The sequence below is a fragment of the Meriones unguiculatus genome, chromosome 14 (assembly GCF_030254825.1).
Source record: "Meriones unguiculatus strain TT.TT164.6M chromosome 14, Bangor_MerUng_6.1, whole genome shotgun sequence".
Lineage (NCBI taxonomy): Eukaryota > Metazoa > Chordata > Mammalia > Rodentia > Muridae > Meriones > Meriones unguiculatus.
Window position 1 is genome coordinate 52,969,496 of NC_083361.1, and position 25,059 is coordinate 52,994,554.

Genomic DNA, 25,059 nt, shown 5'->3' on the forward strand with positions numbered 1-25,059 from the left:
AAGAAGCTGAGCAGGTTTGTGGGGCCAGAATACACTCTTCTCCACCTTCACACAACACTAGGGTCAATATCACCCACGAAAAAGCATTTCATAAAAAGAAAACCTCGGCAGGCATAGTGGCACATGCCTTTAATCGCATCACTCAGGAGACAGGCAGGTGGATCTCTGTGTGTTTGAGGTCAGCCTGATCTATACAGTAAAATCCAGGCCAGCCAGGGATACACAGGAAGACCCTGTCTCAAAACAGAAAAGAGAGCAAATCCTGCAGGGTCTCCGGGACGGCTGGCCCCACACTGTCCCTTGTCTCTGATAATAGGCAGGGAGCTTCTTCTGTAATTCTTTCTTCAAGGACTGACTTATGCTTTCCAACTTAGCAGATTTTGCCAAGGGGCCTGGGGTGGACACCAATTGGGAAGAAAGACTAAATGGGGAGAGAAGCTGCTACCGGCAAGTATAGAAACTCTAGGAATTGCCAACTGACATAAGAAGTAAGTGGATGATTAAAAAACAAAAACAAAAACCACAAAACCTCTTCACTACCGTAATGCAGCAGTGCTACAGCACTGACGAGACAAATGCCAGAGCAGCTGTCACTTTGGGTGACTGCGTGACCACTCAGTTCTGTGCCCATGCAGGTCCAACCACGACACATGTGGTCCCACTAGTGCACTCCTGGGAGACGCCATGGTGGTCAGGGAGCCCTGCAAGAACCGCCTATGCCTAGGCCAAGGAATTCTAAGACAGAGCGCTAACTCCTCAACCACCTGACTGCCTAGCATGCAGGCCCTGGCACAACCAAGTCAAGAACATGGCAGAGGAACCAGCATGCTTTAAACTCATATGCATGTTTTTCTCAAATGGCCATTCCCAGCTCCAAATATGGAACTTATCAGGGAAATGTATACAGCCATCACTCACGCTGCTTGTCACACAAACACATTCACCAGGAATAAGCACCATTGCTCGAGGCGTAGACCTACCCTCTGGGTCTGTGTGTATCACAACCTGAAGCACCCCAGTGCCGTAAGGGCAACACAGCAGGACAGGAGGAAGGACAACCACAGGTCTGGTCACCTCACTGTCCAGCGTTGAGGCAGAAGGACAAGAGAAGGTGAGAGGCAGTGTGGCAAATAGACCGAGAGTCACTGCTGTCGTGATAGGTGTGCAGCTTTTGTCACAGCCGGTCGCACTCGTCAAGTCTCTCAATTCTACATTGGTCAGCATGCTCTAGCAGGTTCTCCTCGGACATTCACATCCCATGGGCAGACTAGCAGGGCCCTCCAGCATCTCTCCTTTCTATCCTGTAACAGCTCCCAAGACCAGGAGGCTCCCAGCTCAGAGACTTGTGCTCGTGGAAGCTAGCAGAATTCCTTTCAAGCCCCTCACACCTATGGCCTCACCGTATGCCTACTCACCCCTCGGATGCTCTGGTCCTGAGCCTCAAGGACAGCTTCATTGCCAGGCAGCCTCTTACAGCACACCCTGTGTCCTTTCTCAGCATCTCTACCCACACCAGCCTCTGGTAGCATCCAGCCTACCACAGAGCACCACCCTCCCAGCCAGCAGGTGGCAACACCGGCCAAACAGCACTAGGACCCCCTTACGAACAACAGAATTCTTTCTCACACACTGCTGGCCAGCTGGGGCTTCTGCTGAGGTAAGGAAAGAGAGCAACCCTCTACTGACAAAGCATCCGGCAGCACTCTTCCCCCACTTGCTGACTGGCTGGGATGCGGGAGACGCTGCTCCGCTTACCCTGATCAAAGCCACTCTGTCTGTAATGGTCCAACGCCAGCTCCTCCACAGAACATAAGATTGTGGTGGGGTTGGTGGCGTCTCCAGCCTCGACGACAAACACAGACTTGCCCATCCCGTGCTGTGGGCACAGCCTGCCCGTGATGGTTACCTAGAATGGCAGCAAAAAGCACTGATCAAAGTTGGGCATGGTGGAGCACACCTTTAGTCCCAGCACTGAGGGGACAGGAGCAAGTGGATTGCTATGAGTTTGGGGTTAGCCTGGTCTATACAGGAAGTCCTAGGCAGGCCAAGGCTACATACATAGTGAGACTTTGTCTCAAAAACAAAAAACACTTGACTAGCCTTGCCTCAATGGGGCCCCTGAAACCTTGTCTGCAGCATCCTGGGGACACACCTGCCCACTCCTGCAAGAGAATGGTATGTGACCCACTGTGTCACTGAAGGATGTGACTGCCCCGGCCTTTGAAGAGCATCTAAAAGGCTGCAGAGAAGTAGGCAAAAGTGGTCGAAGCTCCCAGTTCTCACTCAGCATTTTGTCACCGTGCCCTGGTGTGGCCATACAGGGGAGCCCAGATGGATCAAAAAGAGAGCACCAGAATGAAATGGACACAATGGTGACATCACTGTCTCAAATGAATATGAGACCATTCTGAGTCTAAGAGAAAGAACATATTAAAACAATCCCTGGGGGGCCTCCACTCAGAAGAATCTAAGTAAATATGCTTAAATCAAGGGCACCCCAAGGCAACCTGGGGATGTGGCCCGGGTTTAACCACCACCAAGCACAAAAGCACGCACTGGACACTCACATGCTTTACATCTCCCACCGCGATTTCTGGCAGCTGGCTGAGGAGGTGCTTGTATTTCCTGCAGCTGGGAGACTCTCGCAGGCGCACAGCTCGCTGGTAAAGTGAAAGTCGGTGTCCCGTCCTCACTTCCGGATCTGCTAGGCCTTTGCTGATGCACCTAATTGCCTAGCAATTAACAGGTCACATGTCAGGATCCCAAAGGTCCTGAAGGCAGCAGCTGCTGATTTGGTTTGACGAGAAAACTCACAACTAATTATTCCATTTTCGCAAAATGGGCCAACAGTGCTTGGAGAGACAAAAGCTGTTTCCTTAGGTTTCACTCTGGTGGCTTCATCTCTAACCTTCACTGTAAAATGTGCTGCCGCAGAGCAAGCCTGTCACTCACGTGGCCAGAGTGAAACCACCTGGCAGGAGTGAAGACAGTGTAAGGAGACACTTCCCTTCCTCTCTCAGACACTCGTGCCTTTTCCTTCCTCTCTCAGACACTCGTGCCCTTTCCTTCCTCTATCAGACTACTGAAACAGTGAGCCCCAAGATACTGATGTTTCCACGGGTGTCTCGCCCCGGGGCCCTGCAGCCAGCCAGAAAAGGGGCTACCCTCCAGGAACGAGATTGTACACAGCTCTGACTCCTTGTCAGACCACTTTGCAGAAGAGGCTGGAGCTCGGACAAGGATAGCCCACCACGGGCAGGACCACTCCTTGTCCAGAACTACGGGGCTCTGCAGCCTCTTGTCCTCTTTTTGTTCTCCTTTGTGTATACATTTGGCGTTATTGTAACAAAATAACGTGTACACTTTTAAATTCGAAAAGTGGGCATAACCTTTGTCTCCCAGGGTGAGAAAAACTTTTAAGTAAACAAAATGATAATGGGAGGTTGGGGCTGGAGAGATGGCTCAATAAGGGCACGGGACCAAGTTTCAACTGCCAGCATCCACATGGGGGCACACAGCTCTCTGTAATTCTAGTTCCAGGGATTGGATGCCCTCTTCTGGCCATCACAGGCACTGCATGCATGTAGTGCATAGACCTAAATGCAGACAAAACACTCATGCACATAAAATAGTAACTTTTAAAAATGACAACAGAGAAAGCCAATTAAATAAAATTATACAGGTTCCACTGATCTTCCGAAATGAGTGGCAGGGCTCCAGTCACTGTTAGGAGAGAATTTTACTTTCAAGCGTCACCTTAGGGGGCTGGATGGTAGTTAGGAATACTTGTTCTGGCAGAGGGTCCAGCTAGGTTAGGTTCCCAGCACCCACGTGATGGTTTACAGCCATCCTTAACTCCAGCTCCAGGGGATCCAATGCCCTCTTCAGACCTCCATGGGCACCAAGTACTCACGTGGTATACATACATATAAACATACATAACTTACATGGATTCACTCATACATATGAAATAAATCCAAAAAAGAATTCTTAGTGTTATTTTAAACTGTACTGTCCACCGAACATCACAATTATACGATGAGCTATAAGATTAGAGCCCACAATGTGAAGATCAACTACAGGAGCAACTATGCTGCCAAAAGACCCTCCTACCTCTACCCAACAACCCAAACCTTCTCTGTGCAGACCTTCTAGACACTTAAAACCCACACTATGTTCCCTTCTTATTAAACAGGAGAAAACTGGCAGGTATCTGTTGGTAAATACTAACTGTCCATATTCACACGGAGAGCCTCATATACAGAGAAAGGAGAGAAAAAGCCAGAATTCTATGTAGTGCTACAAAAAGGGCACAAGCGCCCTCCAGTCTCTGGAAAAGGCATTTCTCACAGAGCACAGTACTGCTGTAGATTCCACCTAGTTTATGTTGAGACAAGAAAGGATACAGAAGAACAGAAAAATGGAGGTTCTGTTCCTATTGTATTTTGCTTATTTTTCCGTAAGTTAGTTGAAAGCTATGGTATTAAGAAAAGAGATCTAAGCCAGGCATGGCGGCACACGCCTTTGACCCCAGCACTTGGGAGGCAGAGTCAGGTGGATCTCTGTGAGTTTGAGGCCAGCCTGCTCTACAAAGAGAGTCCAGGACAGACAAGGCTAAACAGAGAAACCCTGTCTCGAAAAAACAAAAACAAACAAACAAAAAGACCTCGATGGCTGGTGGTGGCATAGCCATTTAATCCCAGCAGAGGCAGGCGAGGTGGAGGCCAGCCTGGTCTACAGAGTGAGTTCCAGAACAGACAGAGCTATGAAGAGAAACTTTGCCTCGAAAAATTAAAGAAAGAAAGAAAGAAAGAAAGAAAGAAAGAAAGAAAGAAAGAAAGAAAGAAAGAAAGAAAGACCTCAAAACAGGGTAGCTGAGAAGAGTGGGGGACAGCTTTTATTCTTTGTTAAGAAGAAAAAACTCTTAAGAGTTAGACTCCAGCCAGGCCTGTTGGCACACACCTGTAATCCCAACATTGGGAAACCAAGGCAGACAGATCTCTGTGAGTTTGAGGCCAGCCTAGTCTACAAGGCGAGTCCAGAACAGCCAAGGCTACACAGAGAAACCCTTTCTTGAACCCTCCCAAAGAGTTAAGGCTCCATCAGAGTTAACCGTCTTGTTCACCATACTCTCTCCCCTCATCATCATCCTTATTTCCTTTAGCACCATTGTTCAATCCTCCTCCCCTCCTACATCATCTTCCCTATCATCTCCAAATCATGAACCGTTGTGCAGCGACTGGTTATCACCTCTGACCATTTCTCATAGTGATCTGCAGCTGCAGAGCACGCTCAGTAAGCCAGGGGAGGAAAATCCCGGTTCTTCAGGCTGCCCCTCTCTGTGGGCCAGACTCTGCATTTAACTTGGGGTTTTATGAGACTCTTTCTGAGTTTCCACTTGATTTTAGAGGTTTCTGAGGTCAGACCTGGAGAGAACATTATTTCCTGAGGAAGGAGTCTGATCCAAATAGAGCCCTGCACCTTCAGATTCTTTCTCCTCTCGTCTGCACAGACACAGCAATGCCTCTTCCTCCTCCCCAAGCAGTGCAGATCCTGGGGATAGCTGACGAGAGAGCCCATACCTAATGGTCTGAAAGAAAGGCTAGTGATGTTTGTTCTATTCTCTCCTACTCTCAACATTCCCTCTGTGACTTACTCATTAGGTCCATTTCATTTTGTATTTCAGGATGTTCAAATGCTCCTTGGTGTCCCTTTTCTGAGATCTCCTTGGCCCTCTCATGACTGGAATCGAGCTCTTCTTACTGACTGGCCACCAGCGCCAGCATGGTGCTGCTGGGATGTGGGATGGGGTGAGCTAGAGCTGTGAAGGGCACACACTTGCTGGAGCTGGCTGCAAAGCCTGACTCTAAGACAAAGTCAAGGTTCTCTGCCCTCTGTTAAACCTAAACCTTTAGCCAGGTCCCTGAAGATGGTGAGTGTGGGCATGTATGTGTGTGTGTGTGTGTGTGTGTGTGTGTGTGTGTGTTGGAGTGTTGGTGTGTTGGTGTTGGAGGAAGGGTGTTACAGAACCTCTGTATTTGTTCCCTTCCCAGCGTGGCTACAGAGTACAAAAGGTAGAGGATGTTTTTTACTATTACCTCTGCAATGGCCTATGAGGACAAAGCCTAGCTTTGTCTGAGCTGCTGCTGCCTGGGTTCTGACCCTAACCACCATTACCGAGAGGATCTCGGTAGCCACCTCCTCACAGAGACCATGACCTCAGAGATACTCAAGCCACAGGCTAAAGGAGACTTTCCTGGAAGCCTTGGCTCACAGTCTCAGGACATCAGCTGGGAAGCTGGGAAAGTTCCACACACCGACCTCATCAATGGGGGGGGAGGGGACGGGAGTGTCTCCAGAGCAGTTTATACGGAGATTCTAGGCGTAGGCAGGACCAGAGCAAGATTCCTCACTCACAGGGGGAGGAACCTAATGTTCCATGTTCTAAGTCAGCAGAAATACTAAGATCAATATATCAGAAAACTGAAAATCGACAAGTGTTGGTAAGGATGTGAAGAAACCAGAGGCCTCGTGTGTTACTGTTGTGAATATGAAAATGGATGGAACACGATGAACGACAGTTTGGTGGCTTTTTAAAGAGCCAAACACAAAGTTACCATAGGAGGCAGCAGTTCCTTCCCTAGGTACTCCCGAAAAGAATTAAAAACAGGCCCTCAGGGAGCACCACACACCCACAGCAATATACACACGCACGCACGCGCGCGCACACGCGCACACACACACGCGCACTCACACACTCATATACACACACACATGCACACACGCACACACGCACACACACACGCACACACACACACGCGCACACACACACATATACACTCATATACACACACACATGCACACACACACGCACACACGCGCACACACACGCACACACACGCACGCACTCATATACACACACACACACACGCACACACACACACGCACACACACGCGCACACACACACTCATATACACACACACGCGCACACACGCACACACACGCACACACACACACACACACACACACTCATATACACACACACACACACACATGCACACACACACGCACACACACACACACACACACACACACACACACGCACACACACGCACACACACACACACACTCATATACACACACACATGCACACACAGATGCACACACACACACACAAGACACACACACATTGATAAGGAGATAGAAGGGCTGTGGATAGCTCCACTCACCTGAAGGAGAGGCAAGCAGGAAGAAGACTGTGGCTCACAAAAGGGGGAGGGGTGGAAATGGGGCGTATTACAGACTTTTGTTTGAACTAACAAATAGATAAGGTGCACCACTGTGAGTATAACATGCCACGAGATCATCTCTACGGTGATTTAAGTGGCAAACTTCACACATACTTTATCATAACAGAAAAAGAAAAAGCAGAAGAAAAAAAAAATTAAAGGATGGCAGGATGGCTCAGCGGGTAAGGCCCTTGTGGCCAAGCCTGAAAATTTGAATTAAGTCCTGGGACCCATATGGTGGATGGAGAGAAATTACTTCCACACATTGATCTCTGACCTCCACACATCCAAGTGCACATGCGTGAGTGCATACACATACACACACAATAAAATTTTAAAATTAAAAAAAAAAAAAAAGCCCCGAGGAATGAATGAATGGAAGCTCAAGCCTTGGGGAATTACTGGGTCTAGAGGAGTCTAGAAGGGTTAATGGTCCTGCAGCACACCATTCCTGCAGAGGAGGCCTGGCCCAGGGAAGGATGGCCAGGACGGCCCAGCTCCCAGGAGCAGGCCCTGGCTACATGGAGAACAGGGATGTGGTGAGAGGATAACAAGGGCTGGTGGATGGCACTGCATTTACTGGAAAAAGGCTGAAAAGAACTAGAACCTTCTTAGCACCCGTGAAAAATAAGTTCAGTGGCCTGTCTGGCCTGTGACTATAGCAAATGTCCCTAGAACTGTGAACAAGGGGGAATCAGTCACACCTTTGTAACTGCAGCAAAAGATAAAAGGTGGCCCAGACACATGCTCCCCTGCCACGCTGGGTTCTGGGCCAGCCAGCACCCTGCCTGGCTCAGCATGCAGCAGGAGGAAGCGGCAGCATGGCCACCTCAGGACAGAAAACGGCTTCCACTTCACAGGCACCTGAGGTAACAAGGCACTGTTTTAGCAGAAAGTAGTAAAAACACTACATCATACTTCCACATTCCACGGGCAAATTTTTCCACCCCTCTGTCCCCATGATTCACTTAATGTACCACTGGAAAAACAAGCCCTCCCTGAGACACAGTCTCCTCCATTCAGCTCAAACACGGGGCTGGGATGGTGACAGGGGAGGGGACCCACAGGCAGCCACACAAAGAGTCACTGTTATCTGCCTGGCTCAGAGACGCTGGCCTCAAAGGCTCCACCCTGCTCAGCCACAGCAGTGACAGAATTTGTCCATTTCAAGTCCCCAAGATCCCTGGGGCCTGCCAGAGAGGGCTGCCTGTTCAGAGGTGGGGCCAAATGCCCTGCAAATGCACAAAGAGACACTGTCCAAGCACTGAAATAAGGGTGAGACAGCCTTTGTAGCCAGAAGCACTGAGCAACAAGTACATGAAACCATTTCCAGCACAGACCCTGGGGTAGATCTGGGAGAGAGAGGAGAGAGAGGCAGGGGTAGAATATATGAATATGAACCTGCAAGGAGCTGAGACACACCTGATCCTCCCTCTCTTTGACTCTACTTCCTGGAACCCGATGTCAAGCCCTTTCCTCTCCAAGTCAGGCAGGCAGACATCTCCTGCCTTTCTTTAATGCTTGGGTTAGAAGCATTCCTGCTATTTCAGAGTGGGGACAGGGTTGGGAGAACTCAATCAAAAAAATGTTTAACAAAAGGAAAAATATCTTCTAGAATTTAGAATTTCTTTAAATTCTTATTTGATGATCACATTTATTTTATTAATGGTTTCTAAAGTTTTGATAAAATAATTATTTAAACTTTTATCTAGAATAACTTTTCCATGTAATATATAGAAATACATCAATATTAATAAAAGCACACATTTTCCTATTTTCTCAGAACAATAGATTAAATTTTTTGTTGTTAGCACTAACACAGAAACACAGAAATTAATGGGAAAGGAAAGGGAAAGGGGGAAGTGACACAATTACATTTTAATTAAAGTAAAAATAAATGGCTGGCACAGTGGTGCATGCCTTCAGTATCAGCACTGGGAGGCAGAAGCAGGTGGATCTGTGTGCTTGAAGCCAGCCTGGTCATAGTGAGTTCCAGGACAGCCAGGGCTACATAGTGAAACTCTACTCACACCAACAAACAAAGAAACAAACAGACAGACAGACAGTGCTACATTGTGAAACTCACTCACACCAACAAAAAATAAACAGCCAGAGCTACATAGTGAAACTGTACCTACACCAACAAATAAATAAATAGACAGCCACAGCTACACTGTAAACCTCTTCCCACACTAACAAATTAAATAAATAAATAGCTAAGCTATATAATTAAAGAAAGGTGCTGTGGTAGCTCAGTGGCAGTGCTTGTTTAAGTGCTTATTTAAGACTGAGGATCTCAGTCCTGTGCCCAGTGCTGATGTACTTAGAACCTGTCATTACAAATCACATTAAGGCAGCCAGCATGTGCTGCTGAGTACCTCTTCTGGACGCTTGAGGTGCTGGTGCAGGTTAAGAGCCAGGCGATCCCACCAGCGGCCTCTGCTGTCAGGACAATAGATTTTCTGAGACAAGAGGTTTTCAAGCTCCTCGCAAGCTTCCTGCGACAACAAGAAAAAGAAAGGTTGTTAGATGCTGGGAACTTCAGCTCTAACTATAGTCAGCCGTTGGCAAGGTTGGTAAGGTCCATTCGCTATGAAGGCCACGAACCGGGGCTGACAGGCCGGAGTTTGAGATGTTCTCCTGCATGTCCACAGCTGCCCAAGCATCCATACTTGACCCCAGGTCCCTGCCTGGTGGTACAAATCTTCTCTAAGTCACTTCTGGCAGCCCAGGGCCACTAAGAGCCCTGGATGTTTACTGGCTGGCTCTGGCACATCCTGGCACTCTGGGAAGCCACCAAGCTCTAGACCCTCTGAGATTCAAGGCATGCGCTGAGGCAGGACAGATGAAAGAGGACATGGGAAGAGAGAAAAGTCCTTCAGCCTGGGATCTGGCTGTGAGTCAGAACCTTTAACACAACTGACACAGCAAGAATTGACCAGACACTGTGCCTGTCTCCCAGAGGATGTGAAAACAATGAAACCATGCCCATGTAGCCCTCCTCCACCAGAGTCCCAAAAGTGCACCAAACAAAGCCACCTTACACTTTCAAAGGGAATCTTTTTTTAAGGAACCAGCTTATATTACTTTACCTAATTTTCAACTTTGCTTTATCTTGTTAACTATGATACATTCTTTGAGCATTGGAGCTTTAAAAGCTTCAGAATGACAGATGTGTGATCATGTCCATGGACCTTCCTGGGATCCAAGAGACCCAAGTCAAAGAACCAGCTTGTCACTTCCTCTTTGTAAAACATCACTTGTTAATACAGAAATACAAGACACAATAAACGGGAACTCTGGCAAGTTCTTAATCTTAATCTCTGGATGTGACCAAACTGTTAATTTGTGACTATAAACTATCCACAATACCTGACAGATGACAAGGGAGTGTGAGCTTTTTACCCACAGGGTCTAGTGATCTGAGACCCCGGTAAGGCTGACTCAGCTCCTACCATGCTCTGCTCATGACCACAACCACAAGGTTCCCAGTCTGTAGATGCTTCATCAGCTTCTATGTGCTGATGTGCTCGTGGGAACACTGACAGCCCATGAGGTTCTCACTCCCATATGTACCACAGTCCTGTCAGTGAAGGAGGGTGCTCTTACCTCATACATGTGAAGTCTCTCCAGTATTTCAACAGCCCGAGAGAAAATCCTTGTGTAAATCCACCCGACGGTAAAGCAGCGCAGAAAGAGTGGCAAGGCTTCGTGGTATCTGAAAGGACAATGCATGCCAGCGGTTTAATGACTGGGCTTATAAGAAGTGACAAAATGTTGAATTCCTGTCTTTAAAACAACATATTCTAATACTTTGAGTTGTATGCATAATTTTCTGCACCACAAAATTAGATCATCACAGCCAAGCTCCTGCCCCAGGACACTCAGGGGGTTAGGATGAGAACACCCAATAAAATTTTAACCTGAGACCAGCATTTAAACCTTATCCACAAACCTGGACCAGCCTTCAAAGATCTTCCTAAGATCTTCAACAAATGGTGAGTTTGACCTTCTTTAAACATATTTAAAAATACATTTGACTATTTATCTTTCTCTACATATTGCACAACTACCTAAGTCCATTTTGTAACGGACACATAAACACATAAAAACTGTATATATTACTGGAATGTGACATAACATTCCAATACGTGCCAACACTGGAATCAAGTTCAACAATCTACCTCTGTAAATATTATTCACTTCTAATTTTGTTTTTATTTTAGGCAGTGTCTCAGTTAGGGTTAATATTGCTGTGATCCAACACCATGACCAAAAGCAACTTGGGGAAGAAAGGGTTTATTTGGTTTATGTTTCCATATCATTGTTCATCACTAAAGGAGTCGGGACAGCAAGTCATGCAGGGCAGAAACCTGGAGGGAGGAGTTGATGCAGAGGCTAGGGAAGGATGCTACTTACTGGCTTGCTTCCCATGGCGTGCTCAGCCTGCTTTCTTACAGAACACAGGACCACCAGCCCAGGGATCGCGCCACCCACAATGGCGCTAACTAAGAAAATGCCCTGCAAGCTTGCCGATAGCCTCATCTTACGGAGGCATTTTCTCACTGGGGTTCCCTCTTCTCAGATAGCTTGCCGACTCAAAACTAGCCAGCACAGGGAGCTTGTGTGTGGGTATGTTTGTGCTCAAGAGCGTGCAGGTGCATGTGTACAAGGCCAGAAGTTGACGCTGGCTGTCTTCCTCAACCACTCTCCGACTTGTTTTTTTGCTTTTGCTTTTGATATTTTTAATTTTTGACTATCTCATACATACGTACAATGTACCTTCCTCATCGTCATCCCCCATTACCTTCTTCTACCCTCTCCAACTTCCTCTGAGCCTTGATCTCAAGCTATGGTTCCATCCCTGTCACAGGAAAACACACTAAAATACACTCAAGGACTCACCTCAGGGAAGGGTGGCTTTTCAGCTGGTCCCAGTCCCTTTTCGCACTCCGAGAGAGCTCTTTAGCTTCTTCCCAGTTGCCATTGGCCATGGCAGCTGAGATGTCGCTCAGCATGTGTGCAGCCGCTGCGTATCTAGGAGAAATGCGGCCCAGGTCTTAAGTGGAGGGATACTTGATAACAATCACTACCTTCCGGCCACTAGCTTATCTCCCAAGGACAGAAGCATGCCCATGAAAATGTGAGGGATGTGCAGGGCGCGGTGGTGCTTGCCTTCAACCCCAGCACTGAGGAGCAGAAGCAGGTGGATGTCTGGGTTCCAGGTCTACAAAGGGATTTCCAGGTTAGCGAAGGCTACCCAATGAGATCCTGTCTCAAAAATGAAAACACAGAGAGAGACAGAAAGACAGAGATAGACAGACAGACAGACAGACAGAAAGACAAAAGTGAAGCATATCTGAGTTGCCTCCCAGTAATAATATAGTTCTCCCTGCTGCTCACAATGGCCATGAACTGATTCAGCTGGCTCTATTAGGAAGACAGAATATAAATGCCATAGTGATCTGGTTAGTACTTCTGAGTTCTGGCATGCATTCATTCACTCATTCATTTATTCATTCATTCACCAGGTAGAGAGTCACCAAGCAAATCTGTAATGGACTTCAGAACTGTGGCAAGATATCAGTTTGACACAGTAAGCAATGCAGTCAGAGGTGCCATAGGAATACTGCCCAGGCCAAAAGAAAGAGGGTATTTCCAAAGTAACTGGGAATGCTTGGGGGAGACAGCAAGGATAAAATTTAAGCTATTTACTGGAAGAAATATGACTTTCCATTACTTCCTTAGATATTAAGATCAAAGACACGTGGCTAACAGACTCTGAAATACTCTGGGAGCACAGTCACTGTATTTTGAAGAAAAGCATGCAACACCAGTAAACACAGACACTAACATTAACAAGAGAACACCTTGCATCCAGAGGTTAAGTTAGCTCACAACCCCATAGATCCAATTATTTATGATATGCTACTAGACAATGTCAAGGTCAGTAAGAAAACAGAAAAAAACATGGTCAGGGGCTGTAGCTCAAGGATGGAGCACTTGCCTGCCACACACAAAGTCCTAGGTTTGCTCCCGAGCACTACACAAACCAGTTCTGTTGCCACACATCAAAACAAGAGATTCAGAACTTCAAGGTCATCCTCGGGTACGTAGCAAGCTCAAGGGCAACCTAGGCTACAGGAGACCCTTCTCAAAAGAAACTAGGAAGGGTACCTGGAGGTTGGGGCAGGCAGGCAGTACCCCTTCCCCGCCACAAACCATCACCAGGGAGGCCCCGCCCCCTCACATTCAGCAATATGGCTGATCCAACTCCCACCTGAACCATACCCACCACACTTTACTCCATCTCCCTCTTCTGCCACCTGGCTAGTCCTTGTCACCGTCTGGATGGGGTAGGTAGTCCTCATCCCTCCTCTGTCCCTAAGGCACAGCCCTTGCTTCCCAAACCCCTTCTCAATGGCACTTGGGCATGCCGACCACAAACAGTATTCTCTTCCCCATGGCCAGCCTCTTCTCTCCACCCTCCCTTTGTCCTGTACTTGCCCACCCGCAGGCTTGTGTCCACTGCCACTCACCCCATGTGGTGGTGTGGTGGCTCCTCTCTGCGGTCTCCAACCTCAGCACTGAGACATGGCGGCACTATCCCCTGCTGCTCTTTAGAAGATCCCACTGCCTCTTGTGGCTACCTGTTAACCCCATGGGAATAGGCAAGTTACCATCTACCATCTTCTAATGGCTGCCTCATTGCTTGTTATACCACGGAGTCTCCTACCACAATAACCCAATGGCCTCACCATCGATGAGAATGAAGAAGAGCACCCTAAGTAACCATTTCCCCACTTTGCTTCACGCTCATGGCCGCTCAGAGCCATCTATCCCAAGTGAACTATGTCGCTTCAAAATTTTGACCTCAAGTATTTCATCCACTGACTGCCAGCTGAAGCATCCCAGCTCATCTAATTTAATACCAGCAAGGACCCCTACAGCTCACAAGGCCCAGCTGCCCATGGTCACTACGTCACGTTTGCCACAAGCACTCTTTGTCCTCATAACCTGCACATTCATCTGCAACCAGTCAGGACAGCTCTTGACATGCCCTGTTCAGCTGCGCCACACACTGCGGCTGCGCACACTGGCTAGCTCCTCTTTGTCTATGCCCAAGGCCTTGACTTCTACAGGAAGGGAATCACAGGATGGGGACCAGCTGGTTTTACCTGACTCAAGACCACAGTTCTGAGTGTGTACTAGGTCCTATCTTTGTTCCCTAAAGGCTGGTCTGACAGCACTGCAAAAAAAACAAAACAAACAGAAGTGCCTTGCCCTCACAGGCCGTACAGTAGCCGTTCTCAACCTGTGGGTCTCGACCCCCATTTGGGGCTTGTACACCCTTTCACACGGGGTACATAGCAAATATCCTGCATTGGCTCACAACAGTAGCAAAATTACAGTTATGAGGTAGCAATAAAAATAATTTTATGGTTGGGGGTCGCCACAACATGAGGAACTGTATTAGAGGGTCACGGCATTAGGAAGGTTGAGAAGCACTGCCCTGTAGCCTGTCAGGGGTGACACAGGGCAGCATCAACTGAGCAGCCAGAGGTGCCCCACATTCTGCCCACTAGCCTAACAGTGTTCCTCTCCTAGTTACTATCTCCTGGAGCAACCGTCACCCCAGGTCCAACACCAGATCCAGCCCTGATCCACTCCTATCTGCCCCTTTACATCTAATTATGATTAAGTCATTTCTGCTGGAAAACTACTCTTGCCATACTCACCTGTCTCCACTGCCCCCACCCAGTCCAAATGTCACCATCACCCTCCACCCAGACCACCAGCAAAGTTAAAGGAGGCTTCCCTCAGATCTCTGCTCCCCTCTGACTGGTGCTCCACAGGCTGCTCTGGTTAAAAACAGGGAACACCCCATTCACCTGCTTCCCGATACTATGAGGACAGCCCCAGACTGTACCCCAACTTACTGAGGCCAAGCGTCCTCCAGGCCCTGCAGCTTGTCTCTACACTGCTGAGCCAGAGCCTGAGCAGAGGCCTCTGTGTGTCTCCAACACAGCCATGTTTCCCTAACTCTTCCGTGTTTACATGGTGCTGATGAAATGCATGCACGCTCTGGATATAGCTCCAGATACAGCTGCCTTCCATTCTCATGTCAACTCTCCAGGGTCACTCCCTGACACTGTTATAAAGCAGAACTTCAAAGCCTACCTCTCAGTGGGCACATCATTATAAAAAACACTATTACTCTTATTTTATGTGTATGTGTGTTTTCCCTGAATGTGTACCGTATGTCTACCTGGTATCCACAGAAGCCAGGGGAGGGTGACAGATCGGATCCCCTGGAGCTAGAATTACAGATGGTTGTGAACAGCTGTGTAAATACTAGGGATTGAACTAAGTCCTCTGCAAGAGTAGCAAATGCTCTTAGCTGCTGAGGCAGCTCTACCACCCGGTCACGTAATTTTGACCCACTGTCATTTTCCTGCTTATTATCTCCCCAGGGAGTGGTAACCCCATGTTGGCAGCAGCCTTACCTCCTTTACTTCTGTAACGCCCTGACTACCCAGAGCATAGGAGGCTCGGGCCACTCAACACAGCTTTACTGGACGACTGAGGAGCACTTACCTCAAGTGCAGAAGTGGGCAAAGGGCTGTCAGGTCAGGCATCATGTTACAGGATTTGTATAATATGGCACTTATGAGAACAACTAAACCCTTTTTCATTCATAACCAAGGGAATTTCAATTACTTCATTAAACCATAGGTATTTTCAGAAAAAATAAAAAATAAAAAATGGAGTCCTCTCTCTTATGAACTTGCCACCTGCGGTTTTTGTCAACTCAAAACTAAAAGGAAATACCTTTAATATAAGGGTAGTGATGACATTTAGAGTAATGACCAGCATGTATGAGACACCCCACAAAGGCCAGATTCTAAGCACTCCCCCCACCATGTGCTCACACACATCTGAAGAATAACCATCACTCTCCCTTGTCACAGATGAGGCAACTGTGACAGAGTAGCTTCACAAGCCTGACTATAGGGAGGCTGGAAGATGGCTTCGGGGTACACAGGCTCACGAAAGATAAGAGTATAAAGCCACAAAGAATAAAACACACAGAACACAGGAGACACCTGAAAATGGTGAGTCCTCAGGACAGAAGATCCAGCTAGAGACTCATCCCAAATGAATACAAGCAAGACATTCAACTTCCTGACAGCTGAGGCTTAATGGGCTAACAATGGCTTACATCAACACTGATTTAATTCAATACTCTCAATGACTTCACTTAGAACATGAGTGTGCAAAACTTAATACTCTCTAAAGCAAAGGTCTGAAACACTATTGATTAAATTTGAGTTACAAATTTGAAATCAATAACCAAAAGTGATGTGTAGAGGAATTTTACTTCAGAACATGGCTGCTCTGGCAAGAGATCACATCCAAAGACCTGCTGGGTCTGTGGGATCCGGCTGGAATACAGACATGTCTTTTATCTCAGGAGCCAGAAGCAAACAGATCTCTGAGTTTAAGGGCAGCCTGGTATAAAGGAAGTTTCTGGTAAAGAAAAGCTTAGGTCCAGGTGTGGTGGTATGTGCCTTTAATCCCTTTAAACTCAGGAGACAGAGGCGTGCAGACCTCTGAGTTCTAGTCAGTTCAGTACAGTCAGTGAGTTGGAGGCAGTAAGTGGAGCTGAGTTCCAGGCAGTTCAGTTGGTGGAATTTAGAGGCAGTCTCACTGGGAGAGTTTTACAGAGACAAGTTGAAGAGAAAGCAAGCTAGACACAGGTGAAGACAGAATGAGCCAGAGAATGAGAAGGAAGCAGAAGACTAGACGAGATTGCTAGAGTTGGTTTGAGCCAGCACAGCTAAGTTGAACCAGAGCTAGAAAAGGTGAGCTTATTTACCAGTAAGTCACAGAGGCTGGAAACGTTCCAGGCCTAGATTAGATTGTACAGAAGCTTCCATGACAAGGCCTAGGTTAGCAGCTGGAGGCAGTAAGCCTCCGAGACAACAATTACATCAAGTGACTGAAAGTTACTTTTACAGTGATGTCAGAAAATTCATCTTTCTTATAAAAGTTGCTTTTTCTTTTTTTATGGAAATATGAAAACATGGTTGTGCATGTCCACATCCACGCAAAGGCAAGAGGGTTGTGATTGCCAGACCAGCCCGAGATCCTGGGCAAAAAAAAAGAAACAAACAAACAAACAAACAAAAACCACAAAGGTCTCTTTAAGACCTATACCATTTTTTTTCAGTCAAAGCCTATTTCTGCTGATCAAGCCAACGTTCATAGAATCCACGATGCACTGTGTAAACTCACAAGTCCTAACTCAACATGTACCTGATTCTAAGGCACACATACAAGCGCTCATCAGCCATCTCTGAATGCTGTAACTGGAAAAAAAAAATTCTTCTGCCTTATTTATCCCAACTCTACATCCACAGGCAGGGTTGTCAAACGTTTGTGTTACAAAAGCGTTTCCTGCTGCGGCTACTCAGGAACATAGTCTAGTAAAAAATTTTGTAACTTCAACTCAAAACTCAGTGACGTGGCAGCTTTCTTCTCAGCGCATGTCTGCTTTCTCCCGTAGGTGCAGAAGTGCACGTGAGGAAGGCAAAGGACAATGAAACCTGAAAACTTAAAAATGACTGCGCATGGACTCCAGTTTCCACACTGGCTGGCAGGAAGAAGCATTAACCTCTCATTCAATTTAAATTTTTTTTAAATGTGCAGCTTTTACAGTAACTTGTCGTGGCCCCACCTGATGAGATCCTCTCTGTCCCTGAAGATCTGGGTCTTCCGACTGATGGTGTAGCGAGGAAATTCCATTCGGCCCAGATTGACCAATAGCACCGTAGAAAGCTGGCCCTGACCCCCACAAGCAGCTTCTTCATCTTCCATGGACTCAGTCAACGAAAAGAGCAGCAAGATGCGGGAAAACACAGCCCTGGGGCCTTTACAGACTCGCAGTGATGGTCCAAGCAAGTCTTTAGCTCTGAAACACGGACAATGCAGGATCACCTCTTTAGCTTTTACGCATTTGGATATGAGATTTCACAAACTGTTCTCAGCTAAAATAAAGAGGCATACAGACATTGTTCTAATCATTCAGCAAATCTAGCACTCCCTGCTGTGTGACAGTGGAGCTCAGAGCTAAGAGCCTCACTTGGGGACATGAAGGAAAATGAATGAATTTTTTTTTTTTTTTAATGAATGAATTTTTATCTCTGAATGGTTTCATGTGGTTCGTACTCAGTGATGGTGCTTCCTTCCCCAGCCACACACTATGCAGGGCTTACCACAGCTACAAACATTCAAAACACCAGGGAAGACTCACAGAAGAACTTACTACCTTTTTGATATTAGCAATTCTCAATTATTGATCTGAATAACCATTTAAAGACTGGGAACCCCTGATACCGGCCCTTAGCGCCACAAACAACACAGACCTCTTCCCTTGGTGCACGCTCTCGTCTTTTCACTATTTTCTATTTCTCTAATACCAAACGCTAGTCAGAGGATTCTAGGACCTCAAGCTTCCCAATCAGCCTCTATAACAGGCCTTCATATATATATATATATATATATATATATATATATATATATATATTACATGTATTTCTCTATTTATGTGTGCGTGTGCACATACCTGTGTAGGCACACACATGCTGCATATGTGCAGAGATCAGAGAACAATTGTCAAAGCTAGTTCTCTCCTTCTACCACAAGGGTCACAGGAATCAAAGTTATGTTCTTGGAGGCAAGCTGTTTTACCTGCTGAGCCATTTCACCAGTCCCATTATACTAAGCTTTTTAAAAATTAAAGAGAAATTGCTTCCAAAAAGAGAAAGGGGCAGGGAAGGAAGGGAAAGAGGGAGGAAGGAGGAAGATTAGGTACTTAAACCATCATTAACAGAAGCTCTTGGTGGGTGGCAGCTGAGAGCGAGAGGTACAGACACACTCGAGGTGTGGTGCTGTTCCGGTTTGCAAGGCCACCCAGAAGCACTGCCAACCCAGGACAGCTGCAGGCATCTGCAAGGTGCTAAGGCCATGCAGCCCTTCTGGGCTACAGAAACCGGGCTCCTTGGCCAGTTGTACCACTGACATTTAGGTTGAAGGATTCTTCGTTTGGGAGCTCTCCTGTGCATTCTTTAATGGTTTTTGGTTTTTTGTTGGTGTTTTGTTTTGAGACAGGGTTTCCCTGTGTAGCCTTGGCTGTCCTGGACTTGCTTTGTAGACCACGCTGGCCTCAGGCTCACGGAGATGCACCTGCCTCTGCCTTCCTGAGTGGTAGGATTAAAGGTGGCTGCCACCACCCACCAGTTTCTCCTGTGCATTCTATAAAGGATGCATCCAGCTTCCACTCACAGATGCCATTAACACTGTCCCTTCCCCCAGTGGTGACAACCAGAAACTGTCTGTAGATGGTGCTCGATGCTCCTGGGGGCAGAGTCACCCCAGCTGAGTCAGTGGCCCTGGTGAAGACTTCCCATCTTCTCATCCAGAAGCTTCTCAGCAAAACAGTCCTTAATACCTGGAAGGTCTGCAGAGACCAGTGCCTCTGCCAGTTCTGAGCACAGGAGCAAACCCCAGCAGAGCAGCAGCTGACTGAAAACCAGTCACCCACAAAGGCTGCCCAAATGCCTAAGCTGGGGTGGAGCTCACTTTCACCTGGCCTCTGTCTACCTCCTGTACTGAATGGAGAGCCCAGCAAAGCAAGCCTCGAAATTCTAGATGAAGAAAGCACACTTTTTTGGGGCGTGGTGATGCACACCTTTATTCCCAGCACTCTGGATCTCTGTGACTTCAAGGCCAGCCTGGTCTCCAGAGCCAGCTCCAGAGCAGCCAGTGCTGCTACACAGAGAAGCCCTAAGAAGACAAGACAAAATAAAACAGCACAAATTTCTGTTTGATACACCAAACAGGTAAGGATTTCATACTTCTCTAGGTATATACTTTCTCCCCCTGGTACTAAGGATTGAACCCGGCTAGGGCCTTGCACACAGCAGGCAAGTGCTTGACCACTGGGCTACAACCCAAGCCCTAGGACTTTTTATACTTCTGAAGTCAGCTTCTTACATACATGATTTATTAAAATGGAGTCATTTATGCAGACACATAATATATACAAAATAAAACAAGTATCTCATTTTATCCTCAACTGCTCCAGATTAATGAGGCCCATGATAAAGTAGATATAATCCGATTTTATAGATTTCCTGGTGAAAGAACTCCACAGATTTTGTGGCCTTCCCTAAAAACAGCTCAAGGGCTTTCTAAAGATTAGAGAAACCATCCAGAGTTCTAGTTAAAATTAAAGACAAACAAACAAACAAAAAAATGCATATTAAGCCTGACCCTCCAATAAAAAGCTTACTAAGTTAAAAGTGTGACCAATAGCTTGCCCAAAACTCTGTAAGAACTATAACTAGGGAGCTGGGGAGATGGCTCAGAGGTTAAGAACACTGGCTGTTCTTCCTAAAGGTACTGAGTTCAGTTCCCAGAAACCACATGGTGGCTCATAGCCACCTATGGTGAGATCTGGTGCCCTCTTCTGGTGAGCATGCACACATGCAGGCTGAATGTTATATAAATAAATAAATAAATCTTAAAAAAAAAAAAGAACTATAACTAAGTTATAGCTATTGGTAGTTTTCTTAGATAATAAATAATAAACATGTACGAAAGGGCTATGCCTTTGCATTATTGGCTCTTGATTTTTCTTGCTTCTAGAAATTAGCACAATCTCAACACAAGACTTCTGGAGAAACCACAAAGGAAGCACTGAGGACAGGACAGTGAAGGCTTCCCGCAGTCAATCACAATGCGACAGGCATAAGCATCTGAAAAGCCGCAATCTGAAAAGATACACAGTGTAGACTATGGAGTCAGTGTGCTTATCGATACAGCAAACGTTTTCACTGATACAATGACCACAGACCTTTTTAAAATCACTGCTCTGATTCCGGGCTGAGTCTTGCCCCAAGTGCAGACTGAGCGCTGTCTGGCCAGTTTGAGAAAGGCATCTACCAGCTGCTGCTTCTGCCCACCGGGACTCACCAAGTGGAAGGTTTTGGCCAGGGCTTTCAGTTCAGGAGCAGAAAGGAGTTCAAGTGCATCAGACAGTTCTTGCAACTCAGATTCTGCAACAGTTGACAACAACCAAAAGTTAAAAGTAGTTTTAGAGAATTTGCTATGATCTAGCATTATTTACTTGGGAAAGGAAGAGAATTAGCTAGATGGAAATAAAATGAGATTTTACTATAGAAATTATAGTTTTCAAAATAAATCATGAGTTTGCCAAGAGTTGACAAAGCAGGGTGTGGTGGCCAACGACTTTAATCCCAGCGCTCAGAGAGGAAGAGACAGGCAGATCTCTGTGCGTTCCAGGCCAGCCTGGTCCAGGAGAGCTAAGGGTACCCAGAGAATCCGTGTCTCTACAAACAGAAAACAAACAAACAACAACAACAAAGGAGTTCACCAAGCTCTTTCCATTAAAGACTACAGACAACAGCAGGGCAGTGGTGGTGTTAATCCCAACACTCAGGAGGCAGAGGCATGTAGATCTCTGAGTTCCAGGCTAGCCTGGTCTAAAGAGTGAGTTCCAGGACAGGGAGGGCTACCCAGAGAAACCCTGTCTTATTAAAAACAAACAACAACAGAAACCCCCCTGCAGACAACAAACTATGAGCAAAGTTTACAGGCATGCATCCTCTATTTTCATCATCCGTAGCTATGTGAAGGGGGCCTCTCCAAAGGAGGTCACCCAGCTCTCCTCCACTTAGCCCTCTGCCTATTACCTGATGCAGGCTGGGAAGCTTTTTATGGGCTCAGTCCTCCAGCATCTCCTGTGCTCTATCTAGGATACCACACCAACGTAAGTGCACTCGGCTGAATCAGACCCAGCCATGTGTCTTTAAGACATTCATTTTGGCAGCGCGCCCTTCCTCCATCCAGTATTTAGTGAGTGCATGGTTCCAAGGCCCTGGGGACACTGCAGTGATCCAGGTCCTTGACCAAAGAGCCCATCTCCTACCACAACAATTACTCATGCCAGGCAGTAAAAGGGGATAGAAAGAAAAACAGAGCCATTGGGTGCTAGACCAATGGCCTGACAGTTAAGAGCACTTGCTATTCTCCCAGAGGACAGTTCCCAGCCCACAGCAATCTAACTCCACCTGCCAGTGACCCAATATTTCTGATACTTCTGGCCTGCTTGGGCACCTGTACTGTCAAGCACATGCCCACATGCAGACACATACAGCAACACAGAAGTAAAAGTAAGCCTTTTTGCTTCATCTGAGGGAAAAAAAAAATGAGGGAGGCCCACAAAGTCTGGCAGGGAGGGTGGTTGCTTTACACAGTATAGTCAGTTAAATCTCTCAGAAGGACATTGTGAAGAATTGAATGTAATGAGGGATAGGCTGTGTGGTTAAATGGTAAGCACTGGCCTATGTACAAAAGATGTAAGTCCAAGGTTCTGAAACAAGAACGTAATCACCATGACAAAGACCACTGAGGACTGCAGTGTGGCTTCAAGAGGCAGAGGAACAGCCATGAAGTGTCTCTATAGTGGAACCATGGGGCTCTGCCTTTGCTCGGGTTTAAAGGTGAGTCCCCAGCAGCAGTCAAGGGAATGCCATCCATCAAACAGGATAACCTATTTGCATCAGATCTTCCAAGTCAGGAGGAAGCAAGGGTCCGCTCCCGTCCAGGAATGGAAAGTACTGCTGACCATTCAAGCCAAGCTGCTGCCCTGCACCTCCACCCCTTCACCCATCATGCTCCACCTCTATCCCATCCAGCCCTACCATCACAATCACCCCAACACCATCTTTACCTACTGTTCCCACTACAAAAAGTTCCCGATAAAGACACCTACTGTGATTGTTCGTCAAGTGTCTACAACTTGAACTTGGGTGCACATCCCTCATTCTCCCTATGCTCCTTTCCATCCCATACTGTACGGCATAACCCAGGGTACCACAAGAGAAGACGGATTCTCTACAGGGCTCACACAGCTCTAATTAAACTCTACAGGCAATCAGCATCTAGAGGCGGCATGTGTGGGCATGACGGGGATAGGTGTTCTGAAAGAAACACTGGTTTCATCCCAGCTTTATTTTGTCAGAGATGAGGAACTTGAGTAAGAGGAGTCAAGTTCTCACTGGAAGGTGAGAGCTCAAGGGAATGTCTCCTATGGGACATCCCATCTCCAGATGACTAAACTTGCACCAGGAAAGCAATGGCAGGCCATCCTGCACCACCCTAGTGGCCGTCACTCAAGAACCGAGAGCCTGTTGTTCTAAGTTAACAACATCTAGACATCTAGACCTCTTCTTAAAGCAGCTATTGTTTAGCAGACACTAACCAGGAGGTGGCACCACACTAAGAGATTTTCTCTCTCTCTTTTTTTTTAAGTTTTTGGAAACAGGGTCTCTCTGTGCAGCCCTAGTTGTCCTGGAACTCAGAGAGCTACCTGCCTCTGCCTCCTGAGTGAATGCTAGGACTTAAGGTGGTGCATGGCCACCACCTGGCATGAAAGCGACTCTTAAGTCCCATTTCCCTCAGTTCCTCCCTCGAACCATACCTGTCTGTAAAAAGCCCAAGTCCTTTAATTCTTCAACCACAGGGGTTAAGTCTGAGGCAATCTCTTCATACTCCAATTTACTCATCTTAATCCAGGTTAATTTACGTTGAAAGAGTCTTACATACAACTTCTGACCACTAGCTGCAATAAAGTTAAGAAAAACAGCAAAAAAAAAAAAAATTATTCTCAAAACCATACAGATTCCACTTACTTTTAGACAATAGGTAAACATGTATTGTTAGACACATACACCTTTTACTTTATGTAGAACGATATCATTCCATGGTATAAACCATTAAAAACTAATTTGTCAATGAACACTGGCCATATTAAAACTTCTAAAACCAAGTTCCCCTACTTTTTAAGCAACAGTTCTAATCCCCAGAGAAGCCCTTCCCAGTATTCTAGGAATTATTTTGTTCTTTGCTCTTAGCTTAACATATGTGCTAGCTAATTTTATGCCAATTTGACACAAGCTGGAGTCATTCTGGAAGAGGGAACTCAAACTGAGAGAACACGGCCATCACACTGGCCAGTGGGCAAGCCTGCACTGCATTTCCCTGATGACTAATGATTGATGGGGGAGGGCCCAGCTCACCGTGAGCAATACTCCTTCAGGGCCTCTGGCTCCATTCCTGCCTACAGGTTCCTCCCTATCTGGGCTTCTGCCCCTACTTCCCTCAGTGACGGAGTGTGATATGGCAGTGTAAGCTGAGAAAAACCCTTTCCGCCCCAAGCTGGTTTATGGTCATGGTGTTCAATCACAGCAATAGACACCTTAACTACAACAATACACATTATTCTATTTATGATCAAAACCAATCTGAATTTCCTCCCCAAAATGCCTAGTTTTGACCTATGCAAACTTACTTTAATTAACCCATTTAGTGTTCCCTTATTGCCTGGATTATCTTTAAGTTTCTGTCTACCAAAAAAGGATATCATTACATTTCTTAAACTTGCAGCATGACTTTCCTCTAAGGAAGCAGAAGCAAATAGCAGCAGCTATTTTCTCCTAAGATACATCGTACATGGCCAGCCATGATGCTGAACACCTGTGATCCCAGCACTCCAGAGATGGAGGCAGGAGGATCAAAGTCATCTTCAACTACAGAGAGGGCCTGAGCTGCATGAGGTCCTCCCTCAAAAAGACAAAATTTTACTGAGTAAAAAAATCAACAAGCAAAAAACACATTATA

General features: G+C 46.6%; 1 protein-coding gene across 3 annotated transcripts in view; it reads right to left on the reverse strand.

The window, feature by feature from the left end:
- The window catches only part of Fan1 (FANCD2 and FANCI associated nuclease 1), a 35,079-nt gene that overhangs the window by 6,718 nt on the left and 3,302 nt on the right, over positions 1-25,059 (reverse strand). Inside the window, exons 3-10 of one of the 3 annotated variants that reach the window (XM_021659948.2) lie at positions 23,861-24,001; positions 21,212-21,413; positions 18,032-18,265; positions 12,196-12,327; positions 10,900-11,008; positions 9,669-9,788; positions 2,568-2,732; positions 1,756-1,906 (exon numbers count right to left, since the gene is read on the reverse strand). In XM_021659948.2, coding sequence (XP_021515623.1) covers positions 1,756-1,906; positions 2,568-2,732; positions 9,669-9,788; positions 10,900-11,008; positions 12,196-12,327; positions 18,032-18,265; positions 21,212-21,413; positions 23,861-24,001 — 1,254 coding nt within the window. The other 2 variants (XM_060367270.1, XM_060367271.1) reach the window with 2 other exon arrangements.